Here is a 14589-nt window from a genome sequence, read left to right on the forward strand (position 1 = left end):
TGGCTTCACAAATAGTTGCCGGCGGTAGTGACATGGCAAGTTTGATCTCTTTTGTCCTCAAAGTACTTGTTTCGTCGGTGTCATCTCCAGGCGAGGGATTCGCAAAAGTGATTGAAAATGTCCTTAGACTCTGAAGTTCGTAAGAGATCCGACATGTTGGAAGAAACTGGCCCAGATCCAGATCCGGTTATAACAGCGTCAGGAAGTACGATGAAAAACTCAACTTCTTTCAAAACCAATCGTAAATGGCTTCTTTTTAACACACATTTGAACGCTGTGATTTATTCTTCTTGTTTTTGGGTTCAGATTGGAGTCTTACCGGTAAGGTAAAATATTTAAGGCATTTTTTACAATGGTGTTAAAGAGAACCTTGTTTCCCGTTTTTTTTGTTCTCAAATTGGATTTCAAGGAAGGTGAATAGTTTTTGAAAGCCAATATATGTTAATCGTTTATCACGAAACGACAGGTATAGAGGAATTGGAGCAAGTTTCTTCAGTCTGTTATAAATTATTTGCCCTTTCCTTGGAAAATTATGCTCTTCTAAATCTACAGATGAAGAATTTTTTTTCTTGTGGTTGCTGTGGAGTTCTAAGTTTAGGCGAGAATTAAAAGTATTTCTTTTAGTTATCAGCTGACACTTTACGATGAAGATGAACAGTCAACATATGCCCCACGTGTTATCCAAAACTTATTTCAGATTAAAACTAGTATGCTTTCATTGGCAATTGCACCTGCCAGCAGAGGATGGCAGCTTAATGACACTTGTCATGTCAGGGGAAGCTAATCTTGAATTTGCCTTTTCTTTTCATCGAGCCACCTTGCGAATTGTCCTTCTCAAGCCGTTCAGAAATCTTGAAAATCTCCTAGTGGTATTTCTTGAAAATTTTGCCATGCAAAGGGACTTCTTACTAATTATTTTTTTACCACAATCTGCAGTAGTGTCATGATCTGATTGGCCAATTTGCTGTTGGCTATAAAGATACAGACAACACTGCTGGCAACAACCTGACAACCTGTTGTGCAATGCCTTTATTAACAAAAGAATCATTTTATTTGACATAGATATTGTGCTGAAAAAACAAATCAACTGTGGTTTAGTGTGGTCTATACCCTTCTGATAATGATATCGGTCATCACAGTTGTCAAAATGGTGACCACTGCTAAACCACTGTCAATTTGTTAAATTTCCTGGGGGAAGGGGGGCAGAGGATTTGGTTGTCACAGTAAAATTTACCTGATCTTCACCCCCCTGAGGTTGTGTAGTATTCTAATGATTTCCCCTCGTAGGCAGTGTAAATCTTCCATAGCTCTCCCTTTCTACTCTGTTAGCAACCACTGATTCCCATCCACTCCCCCTGGAAAGCATCTGATCTATCCTCCCAGTCTTTTGCCCCACCCTCCTAGGGGATAAATAATGACTTATCCCTAACTCTCTTTGTTCTAAACCAGTCATGTCCGTTTTTGACCAAAATACTTCATAGGAAATATTTGGTGACCTGTGTGAGACATGGCAAGATTTGGTTTTTTAGGGTTGGTATGTCTGTGCTACATGCAAAATCTCATTTCAATCTATTATTTCCTCTTTATTAATTTTTTCATTGGATTAGTATTTATCCAAGAAACTTGGAGCTGACCCTGTAGTCTTTGGCTACCTTCAGACTACATTTGCAGTGGTACAGTTGTGTGGTGGACCAATATTTGGAAGATTTGGAGATATTTTTGGAAGCCGAGCAGCCCTGGTTTTGTCTTTCATAGCAGCAGCCATGAGTTACACAATTCTTGGTTTAGCTTCAACTGTAAGCATGCTTTTTCTGTCAAGACTCCCATCCATTTTTATGCATGCAATGCAAGGTAAGTTCAGTACAGTTACCAGGTTGTCTATTGCAGTATGGAGATTGAAGAAGTTTTCCACCTATGTCCAGCAATTTCTGATTAAGTTTTGATGGGTTGAGTTTTTTTTTTTAATTCTGCTATGGAGAATATTTTCCTGTTTCTTCACACTACTTTCTAGGTACCACTAACATTTCTTAACCTTTTACACCCTAACATCAGTATGCATATTCTCCATACTGTTCTCTATACATTACCTAAGGACCTTTTAACCCTAACATCAGTATACATATACTCCATACTGTTCTCTATACATTACCTAAGGACCTTTTAACCCTAACATCAGTATGCATATTCTCCATACTGTTCTCTATACATTACCTAAGGACATTTTCACCCTAACATCAGTAAGCATATTCTCTATACTGTTCTCTATACATTACCTAAGGACCTTTTCACCCTAACATCAGCGTGTATATTCTCCATACTGTTCTCTATACATTACCTAAGGACCTTTTCACCCCAACATCAGTATGCATATTCTCCATACTGTTCTCTATACATTACCTAAGGACCTTTTCACCCTAACATCAGTAAGCATATTCTCCATACTGTTCTCTATACATTACCTAAGGACCTTTTAACCCTAACATCAGTGTGTATATTCTCCATACTGTTATCTATACATTATCTAAGGACCTTTTCACCCTAACATCAGTATGCATATTCTCCATACTGTTCTCTATACATTACCTAAGGACCTTTTCACCCTAACATCAGTATGCATATTCTCCATACTGTTCTCTATACATTACCTAAGGACCTTTTCACCCTAACATCAGTGTGTATATTCTCCATACTGTTCTCTATACATTACCTAAGGACCTTTTCACCCTAACATCAGTAAGCATATTCTCCATACTGTTCTCTATACATTACCTAAGGACCTTTTCAGCCTAACATCAGTAAGCATATTCTCCATACTGTTCTCTATACATTACCTAAGGACCTTTTCACCCTAACATCAGTATGCATATTCTCCATACTGTTCTCTATACATTACCTAAGGACCTTTTCACCCTAACGTCAGTATGCATATTCTCCATACTGTTCTCTATACATTACCTAAGGACCTTTTCAGCCTAACATCAGTATGCATATTCTCCATACTGTTCTCTATACATTACCTAAGGACCTTTTCACCCTAACATCAGTAAGCATATTCTCCATACTGTTCTCTATACATTACCCAAGGACCTTTTCACCCTAACATCAGTGTGTATATTCTCCATACTGTTGTCTATACATTTCTTAAGGTGCTGACAAGGAGAATTTGTTTAACAATCAAGAGCTTTGTTAGTCACTGATCATTTCCTGTATTCTCGTGACCTTAATGTTTAATTAGGGAGTGATATAAGAAGAGATCAGTTTCCAGTCACTCCAAGGGCAGTTAATATTCTGTTGTTCTTAATGCTGAGCATGTGATATTACTTTTCAAAATGTGTTGCCTATCAAGATGAAATCATTATTTTTCAGGATCACAAATGGTTGTCACAGATATCTCAGAAAAAGAAGGTAAGGCTACTTCCTGCAGCTTTGAATTAATTTGACTGAAAAAAAGAAAAAGGGCAAAGCATTTTCGTGGGATGATCGTCATCTTTTTGTTGGACATTGTCATGGTCCATTGTTAGGCTCTGCTGTGAGTAGTGGCTTGGGTTTGAGCCCAAAATGTCATCATTTTGTAAGGTCTTTGTATCCATTAAGGAGAATGTGGCTGCTGGCAGACTATGCCAGACTTACATTGATATTGTTAACTGCAGCACCATAGTGCTAGCTACAGTAGGGCTGGGGAAAATAAAGCATGAGAAAGGGGTTGGGAAGGGTTAGGGAGTTCTATGCGGAATCTGTGTTTATTTGAACAATGTGATACCTTGTAAGCAGTGCTTGGACTTAGAAAACCCGAATTTTGAATGCCTATGGCTTATTTTGCGTCCCAGACGCCTGCCAAGACCTCTATCTGGCATAGCTATTTGTGTTGTTTATCATCCTCCAGGTCGACCTGCCGATAGTCACAAAAACACAGATTCCACATGGAACTCCCTAACCCTCCCAACCCCTTTCTCATGCTTTATTTTTTCCAGCCCTATTGTAGCTAGCACTATGGTGCTGCAGTTAACAATATCAACGTAAGTCTGGCATAGTCTGCCAGCAGCCACATTCTCCTTAATGGATACAAAGACCATACAAAATGATGACATTTTGGGCTCAAACCCAAGCCACTACTCACAGCAGAGCCTAACAATGGACCATGACACTGAATGACTATTTAATTAATACTACCGACTGTTTGTGTAACAAACACCCTGATAATGGTTTGGTCCTTCTTGGCGATTTCAACGATTTTGATTGCAGTAACTTGATTACTCATCACAGTTTAAAGCAGGTCGTCCAACAACCTACCAAAGACTCTGCTATTCTAGATCTCATACTATCGAACATGCATAATGTGTGTAGCAGTCCAACTACTCATGCCCCGCTAGGCTCAAGTGATCGTAACATCGTACTCTGGCATCCTAGCCAAGTGCACAGGCGATCCCCTGGGGTTAGATCCACTAAGCGCCTGGTGCGCCACTACCCTCGATCTGGAATCGACGCCTTTGGAAGATGGGCTACTACACATGAATGGTTCATCGACCTTGGACCCAGACTGTCTGTTGACGATCTAGCATCCTCGTTTACTATCCAACTAACAGATGCCATTTATCGGATCCTCCCTGTAAAGAGCATCAAGCTGCATCAAACAGATGAGCCATGGATAACTCCTGAACTCAAGCTCGTAATTAAAGACGGACAGAAAGCATTTCACAGCGGCAACATCCCAACCTGGCGCTCTTTGAAATACAAAGTGCAGCAAGAAATAGGGAAGAGGAAAAAGTTCTTTTATAAGAACAAAGTACAACACCTAAAGAAAGATAACTGCCGCAAGTGGTGGAACTTTATCAACCAAATGTCTGGCAGATCTGAAAAGCCATCCCTTATTTCACTGGAGCGTGACGGGAAAATCATGAGCCAACAAGAACTAGTCAACAGTTTAAATCGATTTTACGTTTCAGTTAATGCGGATATACCGCCACTTGACAGTAATCTACTACCAGCTTTCCTCCCTGCTGAGGCAGAAGCCCCATTTGTGCAACCCCACGAAGTCTGCAAGATGTTACTTGCCATAAAAGCCTCCAAGGCCCATGGTCCAGACAACGTACCCTGTCGCATTGTCAAAGAGTTTGCTTATGAACTAGCTGAACCTATCACCACCATCTTTAACACATCACTCCAATCTGGCATTGTACCAGCAGCCTGGAAAGATTCTAATATAATACCCATCCCAAAAGTACATCCACCTATGGATGAGGGCGACACCAGACCTATTTCGTTGACTCTCTGTCTGTCCAAAGTCCTTGAGGATTTCGTAGCTACATGGTTAATTGACGATGCCAAGGATAAAATCGACCCAAATCAGTTTGGGTGCCTGAAGGGAACTTCAACTACGTATTGTTTACTGGACATGATTCACACCTGGCTTACATACCTCGACTCACACGGGCGACACCTCCGCCTTTGCTTTCTAGATTTCTCTAAGGCTTTCGATCTTATCGGGTACAACGTACTGATAGAGAAGCTTCTGGGCTTAGGAGTTCGCATTTTTTTTAATACCGTGGATAATAAGCTTCCTGACTAACCGTCAACAATGCGTTAAGTTACCTGGCTCCATCTCTGACTGGCTTCCAACAACAGCCGGCGTCCCCCAGGAAACAAAACTTGGTCCAATATTGTTCCTGGTGATGATAAATAACTTGAACATCTCCGACCCAGAATCCTGCACTTGGAAGTTTGTAGATGATGTATCGTTGTCTGAGGGTTTCGTAAGGAACAGCACCTCAACCATCCAAACAAGTCTCGATACTGTCGCCTCTTGGAGCTCCAGTAACTGGATGAAACTCAACGCTAAAAAGTGTAAAGAAATGCGGATATGCTTTCTCAAGGAACCCACAGAACTCCCTCATTTGAAGATCGGCGACCAACAATTAGAGCTTGTAACTTCACACAAAGTACTTGGCCTGGTGATTCAGAATAACTTAAGATGGAACAATCACATTGAAGCTACTGTCACCAAGGCTTCTAAACGCCTACACATACTCAGAGTACTCCGTCGAGGGGGTGTGGAGATGAATGATTTAACCACTATCTATATCTCACTGATACGATCTGTTCTTGAATATTGCTGTGTAGTATGGCACCACGCCCTCCCCTCCTACCTTTCACAAGAGCTAGATCGAATACAGAAGCGTGCTCTTAAATTCACAGTACCTACTTTATCTTACCCAGAAGCTCTGCAATTCCTTAATTTAAGAACATTAGTTGAAAGACGTTGTGAACTGTGTGTTAAAACTCTTAAAAATATCTCAAGAGGAGGGCCACTTTTTAAACATCTCCCGAAAGAAAGAAAGCAAGTGCATCAGTATCAATTGAGGAACGCTAGCAATTTTTCAGTGACTAAATGCAGGACCGAAAGACTGCCCCACAGCTTTTTCCCAAGGACTATTTTAGCCTTCAACAAATAAGAGTTTCTTTTTATATATATTTGCATACCCACATAATGAGTGTTTTAGAACAAAATGTACTGTGCCATGCACAGGTTGTAATTTATCCAGTGGAGAGCATTATCCAGCCCTTAGACAACTGGGCCTGTTGTGACTAAGACTGATTTGTTTTTGACCTTTTGGGGGGGGGGGTAAGTGGTGATGGTATGGAGGGGAGGGGTCAGAAGAGAATAGACAATCAACATAAGTTGCTTTTTGAGAATTTTTAGGACAAACACCAGTGTGATAATCTGTTGAGCTTGTACTTTTGTATGTTTTTTTTAACAGGTCGTGCAGATGCTCTTGGCAAACTGGGTGTGTCTTATGCCATTGGCATGGTGATAGGTCCTTTTGTTGGAGGTCTCATCACAAAGAGATATGGAGAACAGTCTGCAGCATTCTTTGCAGCAACATTTTCCTTCATTAGCATTATCATCTCACTTCTTTTCATCCCAAGAAATACGAAAGTTTTATCACAGGAGGAGAAATCTGCTGAAAAGCTTGAAGCAAGTAAGTTAATGAATTTGGTTCACCCAACTTGTTTTGTGGGCAAAACATTTGACTTTCACAGTGTCACTCTCCTTTCAAGAGTATTACAGTCAAACTAAGAGAAGCGTACCCCTCAAGATTACAGTAATGAATTGATCATTTGGATATTGAACTCGCCAGTCGTTTCAAGAATGCAATAATGAATTGATTATTTGATTATTGAACCCGTTAGCCATTTCACGAATGCAATAATGGATTGATTATTTGATTATTGAACCCGATAGCCGTATCCATTTTGAAAAGGTGCGGATCCTCGTTCAAATTAGAAGTCTATTTCTGAAGTCCAATAAGATTGTTCTATTTGACGAGGAATCCTGAAAATGAACAAACTGCACTGTAAAAACGCTGCGAAAACAGTTGATCGCAAATATTAACGAAATAAAAAGTCTTGCAATGGCTTCGCCCGTAATCTATTTTTTCGACCACGAATACACACAAGAATTTCTACAAGTTTGTTAAGATGTAAATAGGTGAAAAAAGCTCTCGATAACATTCCATTTACAACATTTACAAGAAGTTCTACACAACACTTGAACTCACTTTTCCCGCCATGTCTGATGCCATGTTGAAATGGTTCCCATACGTCATCACATGTTTGCCTAATCCAATCAGAAATGGACTTCTGATTTGAACAATGATCCATGCCTTTTCAAAACGAATACAGCTATCAGGTTCAATATTCAAATAATCAATCCATTAATGCATTCTTGAAATGGTTAGCGGGTTCCATGTTCAAATATTCATTCGTTATTGTGCTCCTGAAACAATTCGTGAGTTCAATATTCAACTAATCAAATCATTAATGTAATCCTGAGGGGTACACTTCACTTAGTTTGACAGTAATGGTTACCAGCAAATTGTCAAAGAAGTCTGATGAAGTTTTGGGAGGTAACCTTGCAATGGAGTGGTGTGTCATCCAGGGGGGAGTTGTAATTCTTCTAGTTGTTTCATGTTATGGAAACTTGGATAAGCTCTGGATGGGCCTCTCAACTCAAGTACAAATTTGACTCTTGAACTCCCATGAGTGACCAAGATAGAATTTCTCCTCACAATATCAATACAATATCAAGCAGAAAAGTGGCAAGAATGAACGAAAATATCAACCAGATCATTAGTTGATCCAATTCAAAATTCTCCAAAGTAACATCACAAGAATTGTATGGCAGACAGCAAGGAGAATTACTAATAAGATAATGGCAGTGAAAGAGTTAATTAACTTACCTGAACAGTTCAGCAATACCCACTGGCATTCATACCCATGGGTGGAAAAAGGCATTGTGTGAGTGAATTTTCATGCCAAAGAAGCCAACACACTGATCCAGCCAGATATCAAACCCAGTCCCCTTGAGCCACAATTAATTGCACTTACTGTCAAGCCAGTGATCACTCTATTGTGACATAATTTTGTCATTCTATAAGTCATTTAAAATCAACTATGAGTTTCCATTGACCTTTGATAACATTCATGCTTTCCCAAGAATCCTTAGGCAGCTAATGCCAGAAAATGTGCATATTCAATCCTCACATTATCCATACCACCTCTACATGTACTTCTCCTATCCATGCTTAAAAAAATGACCACAACAGACCAAGAAAAATTTCACAGGTTGTAACACCAAGGAAAACCCATAATTTCCTTCAATAAATGGGGCATGTAAAAGAGGTACATTGTATAACAAGTTTTTCATCAACGTTACTGCATGATGGTTTTGCTTTCTTGCAGATAACAAGGAACAGCCTGAAAGTGTTTTCAGTATCAAGAAGATCCTGGAACTTTTACATATACCTACTGTGTTATATTTGATAACCATCAAAGTCATCACAGGGATCCCATTTGGAATTTTTCAGTCTATGTTCTCTTTAGTGTCTATGGAATTTTTTAAGTTGGAGCCTCAGCACAACGGCTTTGTCATGTCTTATGTTGGTGGACTGTCAATAGTAAGTGATGCAAGATGTGTTGAACTCCTGTGAGTGACCAAGAGAGAATTTCTCCTTACAATATCAACTCAATATCAAGCACATAGGTAATGAGAATAAAGTAAAATGTCAATAAGGGGATTATTAAGTGATCGAACACCAAATTATTAGAACTCACACCATAATAATAATAATAATAATAATAATAATAATAATAATAATGGTACAGATGGTCACTTATTGGAACCTGGGAATTTTCACTCTCAATATCCAGGGCTCAACACTAACTTTTCAACTTACTAGCCAAGTAGCTAGTGACATCTTAGATGTTTTTAGATGTTATGACAATTTCAGTCTGTTTACCAGCCAAACTGGCTGGTGGAAATTGAAAACCACTACCCAAAACTGAATTTCTACTAGTCTGTGGCTTGTGGGCTACCGTTGATATTGAGCCCTGAATATCTAATGAGTAATTCTCCTTATTGACTGACATAGGATTCTTATAATGTTAGTGTGGAGAATTCGGAATGGTAAACGCTAAGTCTGTTTATGAGCCTAGTGGCCCATTAGGCCGGTGCTTAACTCCGGTTTCTGTAGCGTGAAGTGACTAGGAGTATCTCTACTCCCCCCTGGATGGGATGCCAGTCCATCGCAGGGTTTACCCCCCAGCATTAAATTTGCCGGTACCCATTTATACACCTGGGTGGAGAGAGGCACTGTGAGAGTAAAGTGTCTTGCCCAAGAACACAACACAATGTCCCGGCCAGGGCTAGAACCCAGACCACTCAATCCGAAGTTGAGCGCACCATCCATGAGGCCACCGCGCCTCCACAGGAGAATTTGGAATAGCATCAACTAATAATTAATTATTAATAATTTTGCTTTATTGTCATTACTTCTCTGCTTGGTATTGTATTTATATGGTAAGGAGTAACTATGTCTTGGTCACTGCTGAGATTAAAAAGATTAAAGTGCACCTACACCCAAAAAATTTTTTTCGCTTAACGAAGTAAGCTTATTTTTTTTAGTATTTCTGCACAAAAATTTTTTTATTTGCTCAAATCTTCAATTTTCTATGCCCAGTCAAAATACGGAAAATCGGCCGCCATCTTGCCCCACGACCGAGTTTAAAGAGGAATGGCTCTAGTGGGTAATGTGACGTCAAATCGAGAACACGAAAGTCTGCTTTTCACACATTTTCACTTGTTTGGGAAGGTTGTAGTCGATAATTGTCCGAAAATATGCCGACTAAGTGTGTTGTAGAAGGATGTAGCAACGTGCGAAATTTGCAAGAGGGTATCGCGCTCCATACAATCTTCATACAACACACCTAGTCGGCATATTTCGGACGATATCGACGACAATCTTCCCAAACAAGTGAAAATGTGTGAGATGCAGACTTTCGTGTTCTCGATTTGACGTCACATTACCCGCTAGAGCCATTCTTCTTTAAACTCGGTCGTGGGGCAAGATGGCGGCCGATTTTCCGTATTTTGACTGGGCATAGAAAATTGAAGATTTGAGCAAATAAAAAAATTTTTGCGCAGAAATACTCAAAAAAATAAGCTTACTTCGTTAAGCGAAAAAAATTTTTTGAGTGTAGGTGCACTTTAAGATAAAAGACAGACACAGCAAAGGCATTATTGTAAACATTCTTATTTGATGATGGTTCTCATCAGTCACTTGTCTTCTTACAGATCATGGTTCATAATAATGAATTATTCATTTTTCATGTTTTTACCCTTAGGTTGTTCAAGGACTTATTGTGGGTGTCTTGTCAAGAAGATTTAGTGAGCCTTTTCTGTTGAGAGGTGCCATATGTGTCATAGCATTGGCTTATGGGCTTTTGGTAAGGAAATTAGTGAAATGCATTCAAAAGTTGTTAGAAAACACCCCTCAGGAAAAAGGCCAGGCCCTGGTTGTTCAAAGGTTGGATAATGCTATCTACTGAACAAATCTCCATCCCATGGATGGTGCCGTATGTTTTGCTATCGCTTATCTGCTGTTTACACAACTGGGGATAGTTATTTTCTCTACTGATGTTGAGGTTTAAGCAAAAAGTGAATGAATCTTAATCTGTGAGCAGGCTCTTACTGTTAGTACTTTCGCACAGTGTTTCTTTGCCTGTGAGGTTTTATATCTTAAACAATGCATCTGTTAAGAGTAATATTTTATTCCATTAACCTTGTTTTGTGACTGTGTAAAGTTTTTTTTATCAAGTTCACCCAGTTTAAATATATTTTTCTATTCAATCATTTCCTTGCAGTACATGGTGACAGACATTTACCAGTTTTGTATTGTGATCATTCCAATGGTAGTTGGTGGGACAACACTGAATGTCATTACAACATCAGCGATGACTAAAAGTGTCACAGTCAGCAAAACAGGTGCTGTGTTAGGTCTCTCCATGGCGACCAACTCCCTTATAAGAACTGTTTCCCCAACCATGGGGAGTATCATGTACAAGAATTATGGTTGGCCTTCATTTGGCCTCTTGGGACTTGTGGTCAATGCTATTGTTGCCATATTTTTATTTTACCATGGTAAAGACTCATTTTAGTTACCAAGCTTAAGATTCACTCACAGATATTGGTAGAGCTTGAGGTGAACTATTTTCATGTACATTAACATTTTTACTGTTGCACTGGTTGGTGGTATCATAATTTATTTTTTAGAGTGCTAGAGAAAATTTGCCAGGGTTTGTTTACCTTTAAACTGAGATACACAAATATTTCTTCACACTTCTGTCTGTGGCTCCTAAATTTAAAGGCATACATGCCTTTATTTTAATGCGCTCTCAGGAAGAATAAGATATTTACAAGTAATTCCTCTTGTTCACATAAAGTTTATCAGTCAATAATTACTCAATTACTTACAAAATATATTATCAATCACCAGACAACACCTCAACACAGATTCCCTTACCATCCTTGTGCCACATTGATTCAATATTGGAACAACATATTTCCTATGTTATTGATATCACGTGAACAGTACTGCACTACTTTCGATTACGTTAAATTTAACTGGGACCACAGAAATACTAACATAATTTTTTAGTGTCACAGACTTAGTGAAATAATAAAATTCAACATTGCAGAGAAAAATAGATTAACCATTGAAGAGGTTAAGATCTTGTGTCTGGGCATCTTGTAAAATTAATTTAACGTTTCATTCATAAGGAATGATAGTTTGAAAATACAATTTCAGTAATTTTTCTTGTATGAATAACAAATAAAACTGAAGTAATTCTATACATAGAAAAAATGGGATGGGTTTGTGTTGATTTAAGCTGTGCATTATCACTAATATGTATCTGTGATATGTATTTGTTAAAATGCCTCCTTCAATCAAGACTAAATTATTAAAGAAAATAAGTTCCTATTCGCTACATGATAAAATCCTACTACTACTTTAAAAATGATTGAGTTGTAAAGGTCACGAAGTTGTTGTCTACTTGTAGTGAGTTTTTGAATAGAATACTTCCGACCAAAAGTGAACTAAAAGTACTGCTTCTGTTGTGTTGTCACACTTGTAATGCCCACCTCATGTGACAGAAATGTTACTCTCTAGATGTCAAACATAAGGAGAGAAAAGGTTCATGCCATTAATTCCCAATGCCAATAATAAACAAAAAAAATACTTTTGCTTGCATTGCTTACTTATCTGAGCAACTGCACACCCACCCCTCCCCTGACCCAAGAGCATTCAACTCATAATAAGGTTGAGTTAATGGGTGAGGGGTAGGTGTGCAGTTTTTTTCAGATACTGACCTAAATCTGATGTAAACATGATGATTATAATCGCATCAATAGTGCCATGACTGTTGAGTTTTTATCTGCAATCCTATTCTGAGGCAAGTCCAGCTACAGAATTGAATTTGGAATGAAAGAATGACACAGAACTGGACGTTAGCTCTTGACCTTCTTGGATGACTTTTTCAGTTTCTTGTAGCACGAGTGGCACATGCGGACTGGTGCATGGATCCCAAGGCGTCTTATTTCTGACTCATAGCTGCTACATCTGGAAAGCAAAGGAACAGAAAATGTTCTTCAATAATAAACTAAGAAAAATTGGTTGATGGGGGCAAACTAGTCCTAAAACACGAGTTTCTTTAATTTTTAACTGGAACACATGCAAATCACAATTTCTTCCAGCAAATACCAAAACTGTCTTAGTATAAGAAAAACCTATAGAAAGCGAAGCCAAAAGACTATGACTTACCTCACACTGGTGGCGCCTCTCAATGAATTTGAATCTTATTCCACAACCTGAGCAAATGTCAGATGTCAGCAAATTCATCTTTGACCCAATGTTTAGCCATTTGCCCTGCAAAAATATATGCGAGATATCAACTGAAAAGTCTGACTACAACAAACCCCATGAATCTCTGTGTCTATGACATGTGATCAGCATTGATATGCATTTATCAGCGTGAACAGTCCCTACCAACGGCGTCACTCACAGACCAACTTTAGATTCGCTTCCAAAGTCACCAACATGAACATTAGTATATGATGGTACATGGGTAGCAAGACTTAATAATGATAATTCATGACACTTATCATAATTTTTGATAATTTATTCAAATATACGACAATTGACCATTATGTTTGAAAATTTATAGTAACTGGTGAAATGGGTTGACGAGTTAAGAGCAATTATTTCACATAGAGGTTTACCAAACAGTTTCAAAGAGAAAAGATTTCTGCTTAACTCTGAAATGGTGTCAATGACACCCAGACTTTTTGGAGTTGTGTTTGAGGTCAGCGAATCAGTCATGATCACCCTGAGAAACTCGAATACACATTTCCTGGTTGGGTGAGAGATCAGCAGGCTCTGGGACGAGAACACAGGCTCAGACTCTGTTCCAGGCTCCCCCTCATTCTTACTATCTGATCCAAGCTGGATAAAAAAAACATAACACCATTTCTTAATCATTTGTCTTTCTCTCGTAAAATTCAGCGTTCCCGAGCAGTTATCAACTGACTGTCAAGAAACAAAAACCAATGTTATCGTTACAGCTAATCAAAACAAGGGATAACACTATCACCTGCCAATGAGAACTCAGTCAAGTAGAAAGTTCAGGAAAACGCAGTGACCAAGCCCCGATTGGAATTCATTTTACGTCTGACTGGTTGTGAGGATAGCTCAGGTTTCCAGGACCAATCACAGAGCGAGTCAAAACAAATACAAAGTAATCCCAGAATAGTAATGACACATTTGAAAGCTGCTCAAATGAAACAAAAACTTCTAATTTTCTCATTCCATCACAACACCTCTTGGACTGAATTTTAGCAAGTTTCTTCTCTTGGGAAACAAACCAGCGACAAGCCTCTCGAGAAATTCTTGTGAGGTGCACACTGTAGCAAAACTTAAAATGTTACGATACAAGTAGAGAAGGAACTGTATCAGCATCACTGGACATTCTCTGAGCCAGGAAATCTCCTCTGTATCTTGCCATGGCTGTGAATAGAAAAGCTCTTCGAAGGTATTTGGAGGTTTTGCCCCACTTCGACCTCAAATTTTTCAACTCGTTTCCTGACGACATAATGTTTCTTTTCTGACGAAATCATACTTCGTTTCCATCAACGCGCAAATTGACTATGCTAAACTGGCTGAAAACAAACGGACTCAATCTTTGGAGACTTAATAG

At 38.9% G+C, this 14589-nt stretch overlaps 2 protein-coding genes and 1 long non-coding RNA gene across 6 annotated transcripts in view; 1 reads left to right on the forward strand and 2 right to left on the reverse strand.

The window, feature by feature from the left end:
* On the forward strand, nucleotides 1–12575 carry LOC148736601 (solute carrier family 22 member 18-like). The gene is made up of 7 exons (XM_088747644.1): nucleotides 1–321; nucleotides 1608–1851; nucleotides 3367–3405; nucleotides 6756–6977; nucleotides 8740–8954; nucleotides 10681–10782; nucleotides 11200–12575. Exons 1-7 carry the CDS (start codon nucleotides 118–120, stop codon nucleotides 11491–11493), a joined length of 1320 nt encoding a protein of 439 aa, XP_088603770.1. The 5' UTR covers nucleotides 1–117; the 3' UTR covers nucleotides 11494–12575.
* LOC148736602 (uncharacterized) lies at nucleotides 1921–2790 on the reverse strand. Its single transcript, XR_015996291.1, has 2 exons — nucleotides 2654–2790; nucleotides 1921–2032 (listed from the first exon to the last, which is right to left on the reverse strand). It is a non-coding gene; the product is annotated as an uncharacterized LOC148736602 (long non-coding RNA).
* Nucleotides 11199–14589, reverse strand: part of LOC148736603 (WD repeat and FYVE domain-containing protein 3-like) — a 21724-nt gene continuing 18333 nt past the window's right edge. Inside the window, exons 7-9 of one of the 4 annotated variants that reach the window (XM_088747659.1) lie at nucleotides 13158–13838; nucleotides 12857–12956; nucleotides 11199–12502 (exon numbers count right to left, since the gene is read on the reverse strand). The gene's annotated coding sequence lies outside the window, so the exon portion shown is untranslated. Of the gene's footprint in view, nucleotides 12957–13157; nucleotides 13839–14589 lie in introns of all 4 variants that reach the window. The other 3 variants (XM_088747658.1, XM_088747657.1, XM_088747656.1) reach the window with 3 other exon arrangements.

The sequence above is a fragment of the Stylophora pistillata genome, chromosome 2 (genome assembly GCF_964205215.1).
Source record: "Stylophora pistillata chromosome 2, jaStyPist1.2, whole genome shotgun sequence".
NCBI classification, from domain to species: Eukaryota; Metazoa; Cnidaria; class Anthozoa; order Scleractinia; family Pocilloporidae; genus Stylophora; species Stylophora pistillata.